The sequence below is a fragment of the Gallinula chloropus genome (assembly GCF_964237585.1).
Source record: "Gallinula chloropus genome assembly, chromosome: 12".
NCBI classification, from domain to species: domain Eukaryota; kingdom Metazoa; phylum Chordata; class Aves; order Gruiformes; family Rallidae; genus Gallinula; species Gallinula chloropus.
In genome coordinates, this window is record NC_140097.1 from 10,675,140 (window position 1) to 10,695,320 (window position 20,181).

General features: G+C 35.8%; 2 protein-coding genes across 2 annotated transcripts in view; one reads left to right on the top strand and one right to left on the bottom strand.

Annotated features, from left to right (window-relative positions):
• The window catches only part of CACNA2D3 (calcium voltage-gated channel auxiliary subunit alpha2delta 3), a gene marked incomplete at both ends in the record, with an annotated part of 428,879 nt that overhangs the window by 347,126 nt on the left and 61,572 nt on the right, over positions 1 to 20,181 (top strand). The gene's annotated exons all lie outside the window — the stretch shown is intronic.
• Positions 10,625 to 15,717, bottom strand: LRTM1 (leucine rich repeats and transmembrane domains 1; the record flags this gene model as incomplete). The annotated part of the gene is made up of 3 exons (XM_084269534.1): positions 10,625 to 11,058; positions 13,703 to 14,299; positions 15,711 to 15,717. The coding sequence occupies 3 exons, from the start codon at positions 15,715 to 15,717 to the stop codon at positions 10,625 to 10,627; spliced, it is 1,038 nt and encodes a 345-aa protein (XP_084125660.1).

Below are 20,181 nucleotides of genomic sequence, written 5' to 3' on the forward strand. Positions count from 1 at the left end.
CAGAATCTAGTGCAGTTTTCAGGTTTTATTATAAGGTTGACAATATTCTGTTTAAAGCAAAATGCATTTGGAGGCAGAAACTGGAGCAGTAGTAAATGGGAGATGTTTGAAGTTTTTACTAGCCAGACTTGGGGAGACTAAAGTAGGATTATGGGTAACATTTTCAAATACCTACATGAATTTCAAATTTGGCCAAAATGTCTCATTTTAATTTGTGTGAAGTAAGTATTCCTCATCCCCATTTGGTCTGAATGGATTACGGAAAGCAGCAGGAGGGGATACACATTTCATGTAAAATCACTCAGTTCACAAGAGGGATTTTACTGTGCCGGAATGTTTATTACAGATCACTACAAGAGTTTTCAACTGGCAGAGAGAAACTAGTACATTATTATAAAATAGAAACCTGAGCTAGACCTGCTCACAAGGGGGGAAAAAAGGAACAAAACCAACTCTTACTACAAGATCTGTATTTTTCTCTATTTTGTTAGTATTTATTTACTTATTCTGTTTTCGTAGAAAAACATGAGTTATAACAGACTTCATATGCAAATCTACACTAAGGCTTACTGCAAGTAGGGAGGACTCAGCTCTTTAATATAGACAGAAAATCCTAAAATAAATGAGTCCTCAGACAGTTAGTACAGAGAAGTTGAATGTTGCTGCTGCTGGTTCACCATCTGTACCTACTAATACCAGTTTGCTGTCTGAGAATGTGTTTGCTTACTGGCAAAAACCCCAAGTAATTTGTTTTTTAAATCCCCTTTGCCTCTTTCAATTGGGACTGTGATTTTTTTTTCCACTTAAATGAATGCAAATTTCTATAAAGTCTTTAAGAACATAAGTCTTTAGTTTGTAATTGTAGTAGCAATGTATTTATGAATGTTCATACAGAGCTCTATTTGCAGGAGAGAAAGTGACAAGAGTACCGAATGCAGGGTTTTTTAGATTTAAATACATTTATCCTCAAAATCGCTTTGTCATAGCGAGTCATGACTGTCTCCTATACCAAGTTTATGTTGAAATCTTAAGTCCCTTCTAATAGAACAGTTTCTTCAAACTATATTGCAATGTGAAGGACAATAAAAGAACATTGATTTTTTTTTTTTTTTTAAAGTCTTCTCAACATGATCTAAAAAGTTTAGGATCGGCCTGGTCTTGAAATTCCATGAGATTCATGTAAAAATTCCTTTCAGTTAGTATTCCTTTCAATTACCTAGATAAAGCTAGTTAATATAGGATATCTGAATTTAGGTAGTAATCTAGGTATTAAAAATGAGGCAAATTAAGACTCAATAATGTCATCTGATGCTGTTGTGAAAGGTGATAAATTTCACACTAGCTGTTAATAGAGTTCAGCATTATGGTCTTGTATTCTTTGGTGCTGCATGATGGGTGACCTCTTTCAGGTCATTTTATTTTAATCTCTACTTCCATGTAGTGAACATATGGCATCTGGATAAGTGCAGCATAGGATTTCTCTGTTATGTGCATGTTGTTTTTTATTTCCAATAAAAGCAAACAAAAAATAGTCATCCTGGAGTAAAGCAGGCTCTAAAAAATTGAAAGATGTTTGTCTCTTGAGATTTTGAGAGAGTTCAAAGTGTACGTGAATCTTCACACATCTACTTCCCTATAGATGCATTTTAGCTCAATAGATGCATTTTAGCTCAATAGATGCATTTTAGCTCAATAGATGCATTTTAGCTCAATAGAAAGCTATGGTATCTTAGGAACTTAAAAATCCTTCATGTTTAAAAAGGCCATTGCTGTTCACAGAAAATATTGAAAATTAGCCCTGTGGGTTGTTTAATTAAATATAACAGAACTGACATAATCTTCTTAGGGCAAAAAAAAAAAAATATGAAAGAACACTGAAGAAAATGTCTGAAGAAAATTGTCAAGTTCTCTTAACTTTTCTTCATAGAAGAAGAAGCAGAAGCTGGAACTTCAAACCTCATTGATAAAGTGCATAGCAGTGTTTAGTAAAAAGCTCTGGACACTTAGTCAGAAGAATGGAGGATGAAATCATGCACAGACACAGTCTTTAGTCTCCCAGTCATTTGGAATGAGGAAAAATAATCCAACTTTGTTTAATGAAAAGCTGCATAAATTTCTGACATTAAGTAAAAATTTTCCTTAATTCTTTTATGCCTATTTTTGTGTAGACTAATTACATACGTGAATGGTTGAGGTTAGAATTGACTTCTTGAGATCATCTAGTCCAATCCTAGTGGACAAGATCTTGAGCTAGGGCCAGTCACCTGGAACTGTGTCCAGTCAAGTCTTGAATGTCTCCACAGGTGGAATGACTGCACCCTCTCTGGGAAACCTCTTCCAGGGTTTGACCAGTATCACAGTTAAACGCCAACTGTTGTCTCATTTTTTTCAAACTGGGTCCAGGTTGTAGAAAAGTATTCAAATTTCTCACAGAAAGACCATGTTATGTGCCAGCATTTCTAGTATTGCAGGACATAGAACATCAGTGTGATACTATGTGAACATGAGTCATCTTAAAGATAAAATAAGATTACTGAGGGTCTATATATCACAGTCATTTTGCTTGAACAAATAGCTATGCTGTCAGTTGCAAAGGACCTAAATATCTAGGTTTGAAGCATGTAAAAAGATGATGCTACTCTGCAACCTAATTTAAATGTCACAGAATCACAGAACATTAGGAGTTGGAAGGGATCTTGAAAGATCATCTAGTCCAAACCCTCTGCCAGAGCAGGTTCACCTAGACTAAATCACACAGGAATGTCATCAGTATGTTCTTTCCATGATGGAAAAAGTGCAGTAAAAAATGGTTTAAAATTTTTAGATATAGCTTGACATAATTACTAGGTAGGAAAAATGGGTGTTTTGTCATTGCTATTGCATTCTATCAATACAACTGTAGAATTGCAAAAATGTTTTGTTTCTGTGGTACCAAAGTAGGAGGAAAGAATATCTGAAGCGTCTTAATTTTCTACCAAAATAATTTATATATTATCAGTTTTGTATTGGGCTTCCTATTTATATAAATTGAAATTAGGGTATAGAAAAAATCAATTAATATTTTGATTTGTTAGTTATGAAAACATAAAAGGGTTTGCCAATACAGCCAGCCCTGTAGCTTCTGGAAAGAAGCAAGCCCTCATTGCTTTGTGTCAATTTAACTGGAATAGAGATTAACAGAAGCTCTGTGTAGCTGAATTAGAGAGAAATTAAAGTACTCCAATAATCCGAAGATTTCTTTTATTCAGTGTAATTCTGGAAAGCAAAGAAATCCGTGTTGTTCTTATATACAGGCATCTCCACAATAATTTTCTGTCAAAGAGGAGTGATTGCCTGGGATGTGCCTTCAGGCTTTGCCATAGCTCTGTGAATCTATCCTGACTCATTCTTTTTTGCTGGAGCTGCATAAAATGAATGATTGCAATAATTCTTTCCTGGGCAGAAGTGTAAAATCATTGCGGAAGGAACCCAGTTTTTCATCACGTTTGCAAGCTTGTTCATTGGTGGTTTTGTTTTCCTTCTGTTCATTAAGCATTCCTGATACAGATGGCCTTCTCTTACCAAAAACTCTGTAGTTCTTGTGACAATATTAGACCCATAAGGGTCAGATTCTGCCATGCATGAATATATTGAATGATAGTTATACATTGTAGGCAGTCCTTTCAAGACAATAGATTTGCTGTTAATTTCAGAATGATAAGTATGGCCACATTTTCTGCACAGGTATTATTTTCTGCTACCAAGCAGTAAAAGTTGAAAAGAGGAGATACTTTCTACCATCTGTGTTAAGTATCTTTATGTAGTGTCTTGTCTTTGTATAGCTACGTGATGTAGAAGTTTCCAGGAATCTGCCCTTAACTGTACAGCAGGTGCATTTAATTCCGTAGTAGATGCTGCCATGTCACAAGGGCATGACAAGTATTTGGTTACTCCCTGTTCTCTGCCACACGGTAATGCTGGGAGATGAATAGAAATAATTTATCACATAAGAGATTTCTTGGAAAGAAAAATATCCATATGGCTTAGGAGAATAAAAGAAACACCTTATAAAATTACGCTATTGATGTCGGCTAACGCTGTAAATCACGCTTGAGTGTTAATTTACATATATAGTATTTATATTTAAATATGCATACTTAAAACACAATAAGCAGGTCTTTCAAGTTTGATGTCAGAAGTGTTACTGAATCTAAAAGAAAAGCAGCATAACCTTCTTCACTAGCAGTTTGATTTTGCTGCTTTTACCAAAAATCCTCATTATGCAAATAAGGAATATTATGCTTTCTACCAGCAAATAGAATGTCCCAAGTAAAGCCAGGACTCTTTCCATTATTTAACTTTTAAAAGCTTATAGTTTATTTTTATAACCAGATCATAAACAAATCCAAGGGTTTTTTTATTCAAACCCTGCTTAAAGAGATATTTTTTCAAGTGTCCTCATCCATCACTTTCATGCTTCTTTTTACATAAACGTAAGAATAAACATTAATATAACAATAAATTCAGTTATTCCATGTTAAAAATTCCTAGCCAAGATGCTAAAAGCCCTCAGGTGCTTTGGATGACATAATTTAGATCAAGATTTAGGTTTTCCTTTTTATTTCCTATCCGTAAGTTAAGAAGGTATGGTAAAGATTTCATTTCACCACGAATTTGTTAAAAATCGTATGCAGTTTTGAATGCCTTTGTTCCAGCCAGAGCAAAGTTGACCCTGATGATCCTGCTGTTTAAGATATTTCAAGCTGTGCCTTGAAAACAGGAAAGATCAGAATCTCCTATTACTTTTCAAATACAAATCAGTCTTTTTGAGGCTGGTCACACTTCAGTTTTCTAATCTTCCTGTTCAAATCACCCTCTTAAGAGCAGCAATTTGCAAGAAAATTTTGTGAAGACATTGCTTTTGCATTAACTGAGGTTTCTGGTGCTCTAGACTCTAAGGAAGGGAGATTTTTTTTTGTAATTTTATAGAGGAAAATTTGCACGTTGTATCTGAAAATACAGGCATTTGGGGGATGTTCTTTCTCCACCCCCCAACCCCTCCCTCTTTGTTTTCGGTGAGTTAATGAGTGTATACACACAACCTCAATGTTCTGATCAGGTTCTTTTTTAAGTGAATTCAAAAGGAGTTTGCATGCATATCTCTCTCTGAGATCCCAGAACATGCTTTGAAGAAGTGACTCCCAACAATTTAATGAAAAGTAGTTTGAACTACTGATACTTCTAAGAGAGACAGATACTGTAAATGTTTCACAAACAGTTAAATCTGGTATTGTCACAATAGCACATAAAAAATACATCTGCTCTGCACTGCTTATACTTTTTTCTTCCCTTTTTTCTCACACGGATTGCATTGGTATTACTGTATTATTAAAAGCATTCAAGCAAATGTCGTTGTCATACACAGTCCTTAAAATTTATGATGCCATCTATAAAATTGCATTTTAGTATGAAGGCCTAAGGGAAAATGAATATGTCATCATAATGACACACCAACCAAATTTTTGAAGCGTTCTAAAATAGATGTTTTCCTTGTCAGGCAAGACAGTGATTTACTTAATCTTTACTCCACATTATAAGCCGCAGAAGATTATATTCAGCAGTAGCATTTAGTAAATCCCTCAAAATGCTTTTCATGCTTTGGTGGAAAACCACTACTTTATGTTTTTCCAGAGTTTCTTATTCATTTTGAATATTATCTTTGTATTCATAAATCTAACATTAGTATATAGACTAATGATTGCAGTTTCAGAAAAATGGAAATGTGTATTTGTACAGTCTAACCTTAAACAGCTCTCAGGTTAGGAGCCATGGCTTAGGAAACACGGTTTGTAGGTAATGCATGGGGAGAGGTAAGCTCCTGCACAGACTGCTTCAGAGCGTGTGGTGAAATCCTGCCTCTCTCCATGGACTAACAAGAATCTGAAGTTAGGTGGTGTGTTTACACGCTTGTATTCATTTTTCTTTTTGTTCTCAATTCATTTTGCTATACAGAATTAGTGTGTGGAATAATTGAATAGCAGGATGGTTTAAGATAGTTCTCTGCTAGTGTTGCGTTGAGACTTGAACCCCTATTTCTGTTTCTTCAGTTTTCCTCTGCACTTGTTCTCAGAGAATCTGAGTCATCTGATGGATGAACTATAACAGTATCCCAACATGTATAGTATTAGCATATATAGTAAATTGCTTAGAGTGTTCTGCACTTTGCTGCTTCTGCTTTGCTGTTTGGGAATTTTTGTTTGTTTCTTTGGGTTTTAGTATTATGGAATTTGAATAGGAGGAAGATCCTTGTGAACTAATAGCAAACAGATTCCAGGGGCATTTTGCTAAATAATTCCGCTGCTAGCAAAATAAATTCCTGTCTGCAGAACAAGGCAGAAGATAAGCTGTCAGGCCCCCTTTAAAATTTCAAGTAAGTGCAACTATGAAGCTGCAATTGCATAGTATGTGAATATTACATAGTATATTAATACCGGTTTAAGTCCTGTGGATTAACAAATTTATTCTTCCTGAGTAGACTATATTTCCAAACATTAACAGTATTTGTTGTGTTTTGAAATGAGGATTGTGGCCTTATGCAAAAATTTTTACGCATATCATACAAAGCCCTAAAATAGACATTGGGGTATTTCTCTGTAATCTCAGTAAGAGAGAGCAAACACAGCTTTTGTTGGAAATAGTTACAAAGTATGTAGTCATTGGTTTTGGTTTTTTTTTTAACTATGGTTTTCTAATTCCTACTCCTTTCTCCCCTGTTGTGGCTTCCTGCCACATCCAGATGATTGATGTTGCTGCCAGTCTCATCTGGGGAGCATACATTCACATTTCAGGTAATATAAACCCAGGAAGAACCAAGACTCTCTTACAGTTATTGTTATTCTCCCACTTTCAGCCAGGTTCAAAGATCAAGGTTGTAAAAGTAATGAGACTTTCAGGATGCTTCACTACACCCTTCGTCTTGCCTTCTGGCCAGCAAAGATAGACAGTTATTAGTATGTAACAATTGGTATTTTTTTCTTAATGTTGTTAATGATAAATAAGCTATGTTTAATGTCACTAAATGTTCTACTTCAGTATTCAGGAGGAAGGACCATGATTTTGTTTGGACATTGGGTTACAAGGGAATAATGAAGCTGAATTTTGATTGACTTTTTGCAAGTTCTAGGTGGAAAGACACATATGGCAAGCAAGTATTTTGAGTTTAAGCTTTGTTTCTTTTAGTATAGATACTATGGGCATTTTCCTATTGTGGTTTTAAATCTCTATTCTAAATTAAAATTTCTGAAAGCTCCTTTTTTCTGAAAAGGAAATCTCTATTCTAAATTAAATCTAGGAATAGGAATCTCTATTCTAAATTAAAATTTCTGAAAGCTCCTTTTTCCGAAAACCAAGACATATGGCTCTGTATGAAAGACAGGAATACAGCAATATGCGTACTTTCTCTGTCTTTGCAAATACCATACAGAATAGATTGTCCTGGTATTTTGTTGACTTTGGGGGAGCTAAGTGTTTTTCAGAGAGATTAGAAAAAAATACTGTGCTCCCTATAATACCTTTCAGGAGAGTGCTTGAAAAACAACAAAGCTTTCTCAGAAACCTTTATCTGAAAAATAAATCTGTGCAGACAACTTATTTCAGCAGCAGATGTCCATCGCTAAGCTCCGCAAATTAAGGACAGTGCTGTGGGGAATCCCCAGATTGAGTCTTCCACTTGTGGTAGTCAATAATTGTCATGCACAATAGTTTGTGCCTTTTATCTATTTTTCAGGAATCAAACATTCTGTTTCCTCGACTGAAAAATTTTAATTTTTTTTTTAAAGAAACTGAATCAATACTTTTCTCCTTTCAATGGCTGCTACAAGCTTATAATCATAAATAACTGGAATTTGTTAACACTTTTTTGCAAACACTTTTGTAAATATTCTATGTAGTCTTATAGAATGAAAAATTCGAAGTGAAAAATTTCTTGGATTTTTTTTTCCTTGGGATTTTGAGGGGTTTTTTTCTTCTTTCTTTAACAAACAGCAAGTTAGAAAGTATAAATCAGGTTTTGCATGGATTGGCTTGCACTACTCCCATAGCAGAGTGAACTAATGGAAATACAAAATACATTGCTTTCTGGCAGAACTCCATATTAATTTACAGCCTTATGTGTGCATTAAAATCCCTAAAGTATCTTAAATGTGACTTGGAAAGAGTTTCTTTAAATGTTTTCGTGCCCTTCATTGCCTCTTCCTCACCTTTTTTTTTTTTTCTTAACTATCTTAAAGTAAGGAAAGCCTCAAAAGTTTAAGAAATATCAAGTCAGATCTTGTTTTTCCTTTACTGGAAGATATCAGAAGTGTGAACTCGTTTGTAATGGAAGCTGAATTGCTGCATCTGAGCCTCTTAGAAACGTGAGTGAAATCTCTCTGGAGGTCAGAGGTTTTTTAGCTTTGATCTTAGGATGTGCAGTTTGAGTGCAACTGTGCTTGGTTTAGATTCACCATAGAAAAGATTCAGCGTGGCTTTAAACTAATTTCTTGGCCCGTAGGCAGTAAGATCCTATTCTGTATTACTTCAGTCTTCTCTATCTGAAAAGCTGTGTTTTCCTTTGTAAAATGCTATTGCAATAAGTGGATAAAAGTGTGGAAAATGTAGATCTACACACACAAATGACTTAAGTTTGAAAATAGATTATTCATTAAGCTTTGTAGAATATTTAAAAGGAGAAAAAGCAAACTTGCTTCTGAGATACATCATCGAGAGATCAGATTTCAAGAGCCTCAATATAAATATTCTGGAAGTTGTGTGCTGCTGATGTCTCAGCTGAAGTAATGTGCCCAATCTGGGGTACCACATTTTCTGAAAAGGTTCCAGGGAACGCAGGAAAAAAGTTCAGCAAATGTGGCCTTACAGGAAACTTTGAAACTGCTTGGTTTATTTAGTTCAGGACAGAGAAGAATGAGGAGTCTAGTAATAATATGAAGTACTTAGCAGTTAAAAAAAAAAAGAAAAGACAGTAATTGATTGTTTTCAGTGTCTGCTAGGTTTAGATTAAGACTGAGATGCTTAATTTTCTCTGGACATGAAAGTAACTGCAGATGCAGGAATGAGCTTTAATATTTAGGTTGCAATTATTACTAAGTAGATAAGAGCAAGGGTTACATGACTCCTGCCGTATAACCCATTACTCAGTTGCTGTTACTAGAATAGCTACAGAATTTGGTTTTGGAATCCATCTGTCGGAAGGAGAGTGGAGGTCTGAACGCCACACACAGCTTCCTTTTGCCCTTATTCATATTCTTACTCAGACGCTGTCCTCAAGTCTTCTGCCCAATGAAATAAACTGGCAAGATTTTCACCAAAGCTTTAGACTGGATGCTAAGAAAAGCTCTTTGACTATAAGCATAGTTCATTTCTGCATTAGTTATCTAGATAGGTCTTTAACCCTGTTCTTGGAGAGATTTAGAAAACACATTAGACATCTGTCACAAATAGTCTAGAAATATTTTATCTAGTCTTGGAACCAGGTATCTGGGATTTCTGATCTCTTGTTGCCTCAAAATAATTTCTAAGAATTTTTTAAAAATATTTCCACATTCAAAAATAATATTTCTGATTCAAACTCCTATTACTCAAATGGTTTGTGCTCTGATTCTTCTGATGGCAAAACTGCACTGCTGAATGTTAGGGTGGATGCCTGAATGAATTCAGCTGAATGTTGTCTCTGTGAGCGAGAACGTGTAAACATGCAACTGTATTCTCGTCCACACTGAAGGGCAGCACTGTGATGGGAGCTGTGTCTGCATACTTGGGAAATGGAACACTTGTGTGTGGCTTAAGGGATAAGCAGCTTCAGAAATGTCTGTAGCAAGCATGTATGCCAGCAGGATAGCGGGTAGTGTCTCTCCATGTGCTCTATGTGCTGATTTTGGTGCTTGCGTCCAAAATGGTGTCAGCATTTTTTCTTCAGCATTTTCTCATCTCCTTTCTTCCCTACTAAGTAATTTTAAAATGATATGTGGTAGCTAACAAGGTACTTCCTGTTGTCTAAGTTAGATAGCGGCTGTAATGTTTACTTCTTGTCTTCTGGGGCAGATTGGAAGGCAGAAAAAATGTATTTGGAAATACTTTTAACACACAGTTAAATTATTAGTGGCACTGTATGGACAGGCTGGTTCTAATACTGATTGTGAATAGGATTTCTGGACACATACCAAGTATTCCAAGATCATAGTCAGCCATTTCTAGCTATTCTGTATTTTTCTTTGCAGAAAGCTCACCGGTGTTGGCTACTGACTGTAGCTGCACCATAACTCTTATGTTGTACTAACCTTACATCAAGAGCTAGTAATAAAGAATGGAATACTTTAAAGTGGCTATGTCAAGATTTCATTATCTCAAATACCCAGCCTTAAACAATGGCTTCAGAATATACATACACAAAATATAAATAAATTTACATTCTTCTACATAACATCTTAATATGTATTCCAAGGAATATATGCACTTACATTAAAAAAAGAAAGATGAAAAAACGAAAAAGAAAAAAGCAGTAGTTACTCTTAAATCAATCCTATTTAGATTCCAGGCTTTTTAACTGAAGCAAGGACTTTATTTTCAAGAAACCAAAGACAGAAGTAACTCAAGCCAAAGAACTATCAAATGGCTCTTTTTCCTCAGGAGTCCCATGCTGTTTGACCGGGGCCAAATGTTCTCTGTGGTATTTAGCAGTAATTGCAGCATAGGCACAACCATAAACAGCAGCTGCCAACATCATTAGACACACAATTCCACAGACAACTCCAGTTATTACTACGGTGGCAATTGCATGACGCAAACTAACAGGCCTTGGCTTTGGTTTGGGTTCACAGTTTGAACGGCTGCTCTCCCCGTGTTCGTTGTGATGAGCGTGCTTCGGAGAACTTCTGTGCTCAAAGCTATGGTGGTGAATGCTAGCCAGATGAAAGTGAGCTGTCGTTAGAGGGCAAGCCCCAAACAGCTCATAGGGCACTTTGAGGAGGTCCTTGCCCTTCCGAATCCCTGGTGTTGAGCAGATAATGCCATCACTTATTCCTCCTGGAAAAAACAAAACCAAACCAAAAAACCATAACAGATTTGTGGTCTTAAGATTTGTTGGTTTCTGAATGATCTTAATGTAAAACTAACAAAACCTGAAGTAAATTTATTATCAGCTTTGGCTTTGTATGTTAAAGATTTATAGCTATATCTTCAAGATTTATTTCCAGTTTGATCAATGGTGAGATTATTACATTTCAACACCCATATAAGAGACTATCTGCAAGAAGCAATTCATCAGGCATTGTTATCTATGAGTTTATGGATGCAAAAGTAAAAACCCAGTGGTATAAAAGCAAGAGCTATGTCATCGATGAAAACATAGAGGTATTGTTAACAGCAAATTCATTCCATTCAAATTCATACCATAACTTCATTTTCTGAAGAGAAAATGAAACAATATACTTAGTAAATGTTTCCCACTCAATTGAAATATTCTATGAAATAGTCATTGCTCTGACATCAAATGCTAACTGTAGTGAAGCAAAGAGAAAGTTCATTAAATTGTATGTATACATGAGCAATTTTTTAAAGTAAGACTCACGGTAGGAAAATATACAGAGATCTAAAGGAGGTAAGATTAATCAGTCTATTACCCTGCTGAAATGGTAAATGTCACAATTGCTTAGAGCCAGTTTCTGCTCTCTCCCAAAGGATGTTTTTAGTCTAACGGGAAGTGAAGTGGGAAGCCTCAGTCCTGGTAAATCACACAGTTGTTTGTAGAGGAACACACACTGAGTGTAGCCTTCAGGTTTCTAATTAGTTCATATACCATGGCTTTTAGGGGTGTAGTGTGTCAAGGAGTCAACAAGGCCAAAACCAATGTTTACATATTTAAAAAAAACCCCAATCAAATAAGCTGATTTTTTTCCTCCCTCTTCTCTATCCTAAGTAATCCACCCTTTAGCTAAAGCCAGGCATAGAAATTTTCATCCTGGAAAGATTATGAGAATGTAGTGAGTACAGATGGACCCAAACAGACCTCTGGAGACTACTCCACAAATATTGATGATACTCCAAGACAGATATTAGCATAGCAGCTTGTCACTTGGTCTTTAACAACCAAAACCTAAGCATGGTTCCAGACACCTGCAATGTGTTAGTTTGCATGAGGATATAGATAAAACTCTGGATCCGGCAAAAGCAATCCTTATGCAGTTTTAAGTAACTAAAAACGTGTGCTTGGGATATAAAACTGGAGTCCCGCTTCAGATGAAGCATCCTCTCTAACTGCTTACGTGAATGTACCAAATGTCAATGGTCTGACCTGGATTTAGCTAAAAAATACTGAAATCTTTTAGACTTACATTGAACGCAATAGTCAATGTTTCATCTCTCGCAACGTTCTGTTGGGACTTGCAAGAAATATCTGTAGAGTCATGGTACTATTTTATCATAAGTATATAGGTAATGGGAAAGATTAATGTGTAATGTAACTAATTTTTCTTCATATAATTTTAGGGAGATACAAATGTATACCAGAACATAGTATTTGAGCTTCCTTTAATGGTTTTTGCAAAAATGTATTTGTAAGTTCCATATCATGTCATTTAGGTAATCTGTTCAGTGTTTAGAAAGATGGAAGGGCATTGCTGAATTTCTAAACAATGTTGCATTCTGAAATAAATTACAATACTTACGCTGCTGGCAAAGTAATTAAGATAATCTGATATGTTTATGTTGGATCATTACATTTGTCTGCACAAAAAAGTCAGAACCCCTGCTGAAATTTGTTGTAGGGAATGAGTTACAGCATAATACAACTAAAGCCCTAGGATAATGTAATATTTTACCTATCCAAAATTTTAAGACATTAACTCTGAGAAGAGTTGAGCCTTTTGTCTTTTATAAAAGGGTGCTTCTGGCAGTGTCTTAACCTCACTGAGAGGCTATTCCTGCTTCAGTTGTGTCCCTGCATAGCCGGTACAGTCAGCATATAGAGTTTGTATGCCTAAAACTGTCAGTCCATTCAGTCACAGGCAACACAGAGCATCTTCACATATGCTGTGTTGCAACATGCTTCATGTCACTTCTAGATAGACGTAAGTAATTGGTATTTCGATCACATACCAGCATCAAAACCTGATTTATAGGAAAGCAAATTTCCCTGCTGTTCTGAATTCTCAGAGTCTGAACAGACCTCCTGGGAGAAATAAATTAATTTCTTTTAATACTTAATTCCTTTAGTATTAAATCATATTATCTTTTTTTTCAGCATAAATCATGCATATATTTAAAAGCAAGTGTGACCAAAATATAAGGCTACTTTTATTTATAAAATTCACTGTTCCCCGTGTGATGGCACCACACATTTCTGTCAGGAAATTGTTAATGAATTTTGTACCTCTTATGGCTAACAACAAATTAGGAAGGAATACTAGGCAAGAGTAATGACAGTTCCTGAGTGTATCTGTACATACTCCATGAGTGGGTGTGTATATTTCCTCTTTGTGCTACTATGAAGTGCCTCTGTGGTTCTCATTTGCCACCCGTATTGATGAGAGCACCTGTATTCTGACCTACATGTGCTTATTTGATGGGATTTTCTAAAGCATGGGGTAAATTGTTAAACCATAGTAGTGAAGATCAATTAGATGCTGGATAAGTGTTCTCATGTGCCTTGTATATAGTAAGAATTCCTTACCTCTATATATAAAGCTCTCCAGCCACAGTTTCAGGCCAAAGACATTACAATTACATTGCCAGGGATTATCTTTGAAAAGAACCACTTTTAGATTTGGAAGTGACTCCAGCAGAACTCTTTCCATTTTCTGAAGTTTGTTATGCTTCACAGACAGCAATGTTATATTCCCTGTGCTGTTTCCAAAAGTCTCAGGCAAACGTATGATGCTGTTGGATGACAAATCCAGTTCCTTCAGGTGCGGGAGGAAACTGAAAGTTTTGTTTTCTATATAATGAATCAAATTTCTGGTTAGGTTTAGAACCTGTAGATACCGTAATTTTTGGAAAGCACCTGGTGCCAAACTTGAGAGAGAATTATTAGACAAGTCTAAGATTTTGAGCAGCGGTGTTCCAGTGAATGCGTTTTGGTTGATTCTCCAAATACGGTTATTCTGCAACTGTAGTATCTGAATTTCAGGAGGTAGACGGGCAGGAATTTCAGTAAATCCTCTATTCTTGCAGTCTGCAGTCTTTGAAGCTGTATGGCATAGGCATTTGTCAGGGCACCCATGAGCTGTGTATATTAAAAAAATGACACTCAAACCCAAAAGCCAGTTACCTGTATCACAAGTGGAAGAAGATTTTGAATTAGTTTAAAATATTTATCTTTTGGCAATATAAATGTCATTAACACGGGCAAAGGATATACAGTCCCATAATAAACAGTAATGTAGATAGCATAAAGAGAGTTTATTTCTTTTATGACACATTAATAAACTACAGATAGCATTTAAGTACTTTTGTAGTGCAGAATGAAGTTAGTGCTTCTGTGGTCTTAAAATGATGTACCTCTGGCTTTATCTTAAGTAGAAATGGTTTTCAGGAGGATGTTTGAAGGGAATGCAACAGCTTCTAAAATTATTAAATTGAAAAGTTTCTCTTTCTGTGGTAGTAAAAACTTTGTCAGAAGAATTACAAGTTTAACTTTTATTTTTCTCTTTTTGATGATTTTACTAAAGAAGAATTACGTTAATGTGTCGACAAAAGTTTCAAGTAGCGTTGCTATAAAACCACTTAACTGTATGTTTTCAGCAACCCAGATTTTGGAAGCTTGTTCTTTAAAGTATCTGTGTTTATACTTATTGCTTTAATTCCCTTATCTGAATGCCAGCAGTACTTCCCATAGGTACAAGTTTCTACATAATCAGAAAACATTTGTCAAGAAGCTGTTAAAAAGATAAATGACTTGACAGGAATACTTAGTAATATTTGATATTTATATCTGTCTTCTGCTCTGTGATATTTGGGTCTGTTTTAAGAGAAAAACTAATACCTTTTAACTATTGTACCTTGCTAATGATCTTACTTTGAAATCAAGATGTCATAGCATGAAATTTAAAAATAAATGAATCAGATGATGTTGAATAACTAGATTTTTATGGACTAAAGGAAGTAAGAATGAGAAATACTTTTGTAGCATTGCTTTTGAGACACCTCAAATAGTTTTTATTGCTTAGTAGTTCAAAATGGAAAAAAAATACTTAGTTACTCCTTGAAACCTTTAGAAATTAAAGGACATATTGCTCATTGACTTACAGAGATCAAACATGAATTATTAACAGGGAATACCATATTAAAGGAACAACGCTGAATGTTCATAACATTAAATGACAAATGTATAAATGAAAGTTTTATTTTGAGTCTAAAGTTTAAATGACAAACTACCTATTAATTTTCAACTACCCATTAATTTAATATAAATACAAATTCACTTTTGAATTTGTATTTATATTAAAATTATACATAATCTTCCTTAATACTGAATTCTACATTGTAGAATTCACTTGCAAGAATTTCACGTGCTTGCAAGGTATGATATCCTTCCAGTTAATTATATTGTTCTGCAACAGTTGGCTTCAGAAACAGACACAGCTTCTAACGTGGAGTTAAAATAAACACTGCTTGGTAAGGAAATGTGTAGAGAATGGAAGAAAAAAATCCTTATTAATCTGAATGCTTCAATATCTCACCTTTCATTCTGCCTTGATTGTTCTTCACCTTGGAGAAGGTTCAGTCCAGTTTGCTGATGTAGAACAGCAACAGAGGTGATTCCCACTTCAAATCTGTAATGTGCTCATCCAGTTTCCTTTCTGTGGGTTTTTTCTTTTTTAAATGGTATTTGTGGCTTGCATAGGATGACAATATTTCTAGGGAGTTATTCCATCAGTCTTCAACTTTTTCTTTATCATAGTCTCCCCCCTGCTCCCTCCCCCATTCCTCTGTCCATTTATGACTCTCAGAGACTTACTCTGCGTCTTAGTCAGCAGGCCATGCAGATTGTCTGTCAACTCTAACTGGACAGCTGTAGCATACAAGCAACGACCTGATAGCCTTGCCTTTTTGATTTATTTAATCTGCAAGGCACAAAAATAAAGCTGCCTCTTTAAATCCAGTATAGCTTCTGAATCCTGGTGGGTTATTAGCTATGCTGTTCAGATGACTCTGAACATGGATTCTGATTATCCTGGCTGTGACTGGAAGCAGTGGAGTGTATAATAACTCTACGAAAAGGCCTATGGGTTGATGACATGATTTTGACAGTGCACTTGTTTGGTCTTCCAAGTTTATTCATCTGACATCCATTAATTGGATTGATGGGATTTTCTTGCATGGGAACACGGGACTGTTGGCTCCTTCCATAAAAATAGCATACATACTTGTCAGGTCACCAAGAATACTGAAGAAATTGCTTTATTTTCAAAGGTATTGGAAATAAATGGTGGATGATATAAAAATTGTACTTTATGTGTTCATATGATGCTTTGAGTTGTCTCTCACTTCTTCGGTGTAACTCATTCACTCTGTACTCTCTATGACAGTGAAAGAATTAATACTGATTTGTGACTATGAAGGAACTCAAGGTGTCTAAAGGAATGAGAGGTCTGGTATATAGTAGAGTCTTTCAAAGCCATATGATCACTGTATCTGTTAGCTGTCCTACAGAGAGGGAAGCTGTACAAACAAAAACTTTCAGACCTATCATATAACTTTCTTGGGTTTAGCTTCTGCTTTTAGGTGCTTTTGAAATGATCACACAAAGCTCACTCTCTAGGGCAAAATTTATATACTGTAGGCAACACAATTGAAGGAATCATAAAAAAATGAGATCATCAGATCCAAGGTGCTGTTGAAATCAGTCTTACAAGAGGTTATACAGCATACTGTCAAGCCGAGTGTTCACCTCTTGTCCTATCATTGTGCTTCCTTGTGAAGAAAGTAATGCCACAGCTACCTTTTAGTTACTCTGTCATCCTCACCTACAGGAGAGACCTGTATATTCTTATTGCATGCTTCGCTGAATTGTTTCTGACACCAGTCAAGATACCCAAAGAAACAGTGAATACTGCTGAGCAGTGAAGGAGAATGTAGAACAACTGATGTTCTGCGAAGTAAACATGACTCTTCATATTGAGGATACTAGATTTAGTGCTTCAAATGGCAGACCACACTGTTCTTGACACTGTTGATGAATCGTCCTCATACAGGATAAAAGACTGATTTTGTGTAGAGGAATACAGTAGATGGACATTACCTGGTAACATAGTCATACTAAATAACTTCAACTTTACAAAGGGTGAGGGAGATAAGCTTAAATATTAGCTGTAATGTACTTTAAATGAATGTTAAAGGAAAAAAGCTTCTTGACCCTTTGTTGCATGGTCTATTTATTTATTTCCTTTCCAAACCCATGTAGGTGCGCACATATATAAACCTATTAACAGACCTGAATCGTTTTAATGCGGACAGAACTACATATGTAAAGGGCTGTTATAAAATATCATGATCTTTAGAAGTTGTAGCCTTGTTAGCTGCAGATACTTTGCTCTTTGAAAGAACAAATTTAAGTCTTGTTGCTTAAGATGCAATCCGTCTGCCCTTGCAAAAATCCTTGTACCAATGATAGGCCTTTTCATGGCTTTTGATTATACTGCTGGAGGTATTAGTTCTTATGTTATTGTTCTTTTGTATGATAAGTCTTTTTCACACTTTGAAATTTTCTTTGTATCCAAAAATTTTATTTTGGCTCATGAGTTGAAAGGGTTTCTTTTTTAGGTTGTTTTTCCTTCTTAAGTAATGTTTGCTGGCCAGGTGGGTTTATAAATTCCCACAGCAGTTTGTGTCATTTAACAGAGGGCTTAAAGAATGTCTTTAAACTGCCTCTCTAATTTTAGGTAAGTCTTGGCTACTATAATTGTATTATTTTTAGCATGCACCATATTAAAGAGATGTTCGTGGGACAAGGTCGCTGAAAGTTAAGCACTGTGGGAGGTTCAGTTCCAACAATAATGCAGAGGTTGTTTTACATACTCTGAATTGTGGTATAAGAAGTTACTACTTTTTTAAAACTTCTTGAAGAGTTCAGATTTGGAAACATATGATTAAATCTGTCTATTCGCTTTTTGTGTAGATTTTTTCCTTATATTGAGAACTCTGAATGCACATGTTTTGTAAACAGAAGTTTTCCCAACCTATAATCCATGTCCTTTACCATTTATTAGTAATAATACTTTGGTTATGACAGAGAAGTTTGATGTGGTGAAAATTATAGTTGTGACACAGGTAGAGATTTGCCAGAAACAGAATAACCATGAAATCTAGTCTACTTCTGGCCTTTTGAACAACCATCAGGATTCTTTTCAGTTGACTGATGTGGTGTAGCAACTGTGTTATTGTGACTGCTTAAATTAACTTGTGCCTTGTTGTAACTAGATATGTTTCCCATTGCAAAGAGCAAGACAGCCCTATGAACTAAGATCCTGTCCCTGTTGGCTGTTGGGGGTGGTTGAGCGCTTGCTTTGCAAGCAAACACTTTGTTCAAGAGTTACCGCCATCTCCTTTAAAGGAGCAGTATGTGTAAGAATCATGTCTTTTACAGAAGAACCTTGTGTTAATTGACCTGTAGCAGAAAGGAAACAATTTAAATATTTCAGACATTTAAAAGCTACGGCATTTGGATCCCACTGCATTCTGTATCAAATCCAGGCAGACATGATTACATTGAAAAACTGTTCCTAAGACCACAGCAGCAATTCCTATACATTCTCTTTCTTAGATTTATTTTCGTTATGCTTTTGAGTAGAAAGGTATTAAAACTGTGACTCTTACAGGGAAATGGCATGTGCTTTATCTTTACTGAAATGTATCTTCAGACTGGTAAAACAGATGAAGACCCTTGATGCAAGTCCATGCAATGCAGACACTTCTTCATTTTGGTTCAGGACAAAAAATAGTTCATTTTTATTAGTAAAACAGCCCATACAGCTGTTGTTAAAAGTCTCTCCCTTTAACTGGCACTTAAAAAATAAAGTAGTACATCACAGAAAAAGATCTTCTCATTTCCCAGCTATGAGTCAGAACGCTGTGCAAACCAAGATGACAGGACATAAGAAACCCTTGAATCGCTCATACTTTTTGTTCTGCAAAGGCAGTCCTCGAAGTCTAAGAGCTCAGGACAATCTTGACTTTTGCCTAGCAGGGTACTACATTATTTTGTTTGGTTTTTTTAAAGTTGACAAAAGTTAGAGGAAGGCCCTGGATCCTACTTCTCCCTACCGTTCACAAGAGAAGTGTAAGCCAGTGGATCAAATCAAATTTGTCTTGAGAAAGATTTATACCTTAAAAAGCTGACAATATTTTACAGGAGAGATGGGTATGTGTATTTCTTCAGATATCTTATTGCTTTGGTAGGATAAGGGAAGAATATTACCAACTGGTATTTAACAGCATTACATCTTCATTGTCAGCATAAGACACACTATGATGTCTAAAAGGTTGTTTGTATCTGTCTGTCACAGTAGTTATGAATAGTTTGGTGGTATCCCTGTAAGGTGAGAAATGATATTTTGTGAGCCTAGAAATGAGGAAACAGGCAGGAACTTGTGATGTTGTATTTTGGATCACTGGGGGAGAGCCCAGTTTTCTTCTTTTCAGCGGTTTGTTTTGCCTTACTTAGGTACATCTGGTACTTGTTTATACAAAGCATAATTGATCTATGAAACACATTGTGGGAAGTTATCCTTGGGCCAAAAGATTAGTAGGATTCATGTATAATCTGGAGCCATAGTTACCTCATGGGGCAAAAAAATCATTTAGACGGGATGTAAACTTTCACTTTTAAGGGCTTTAATCAACCACTAATGACACAAGTTACAGAGAAAAAGCTCTCCCTGTGGGCAGAGGTTTTATCCATAATTATTATTTATGGGAATTTTTACACCTTCCTCTGACACCTCTGGAAGAGGCCGGTGTATGAGATATAATAGTGGACTAGATGAACTGGAACGCTCTGCATGCCAGGCAGATGTTTGCAGTGGGGGAAGGGATAGCTGGGCAGACCTAGAGCCTGCTAGTTGCAGCGAGCTGCAAAGCGGTGAGGGATGTAATGCTGTGCCAGGCAGTATCATGGGGCTGCTCATCAGAGCTCCTTCTTGGTCTCATTCA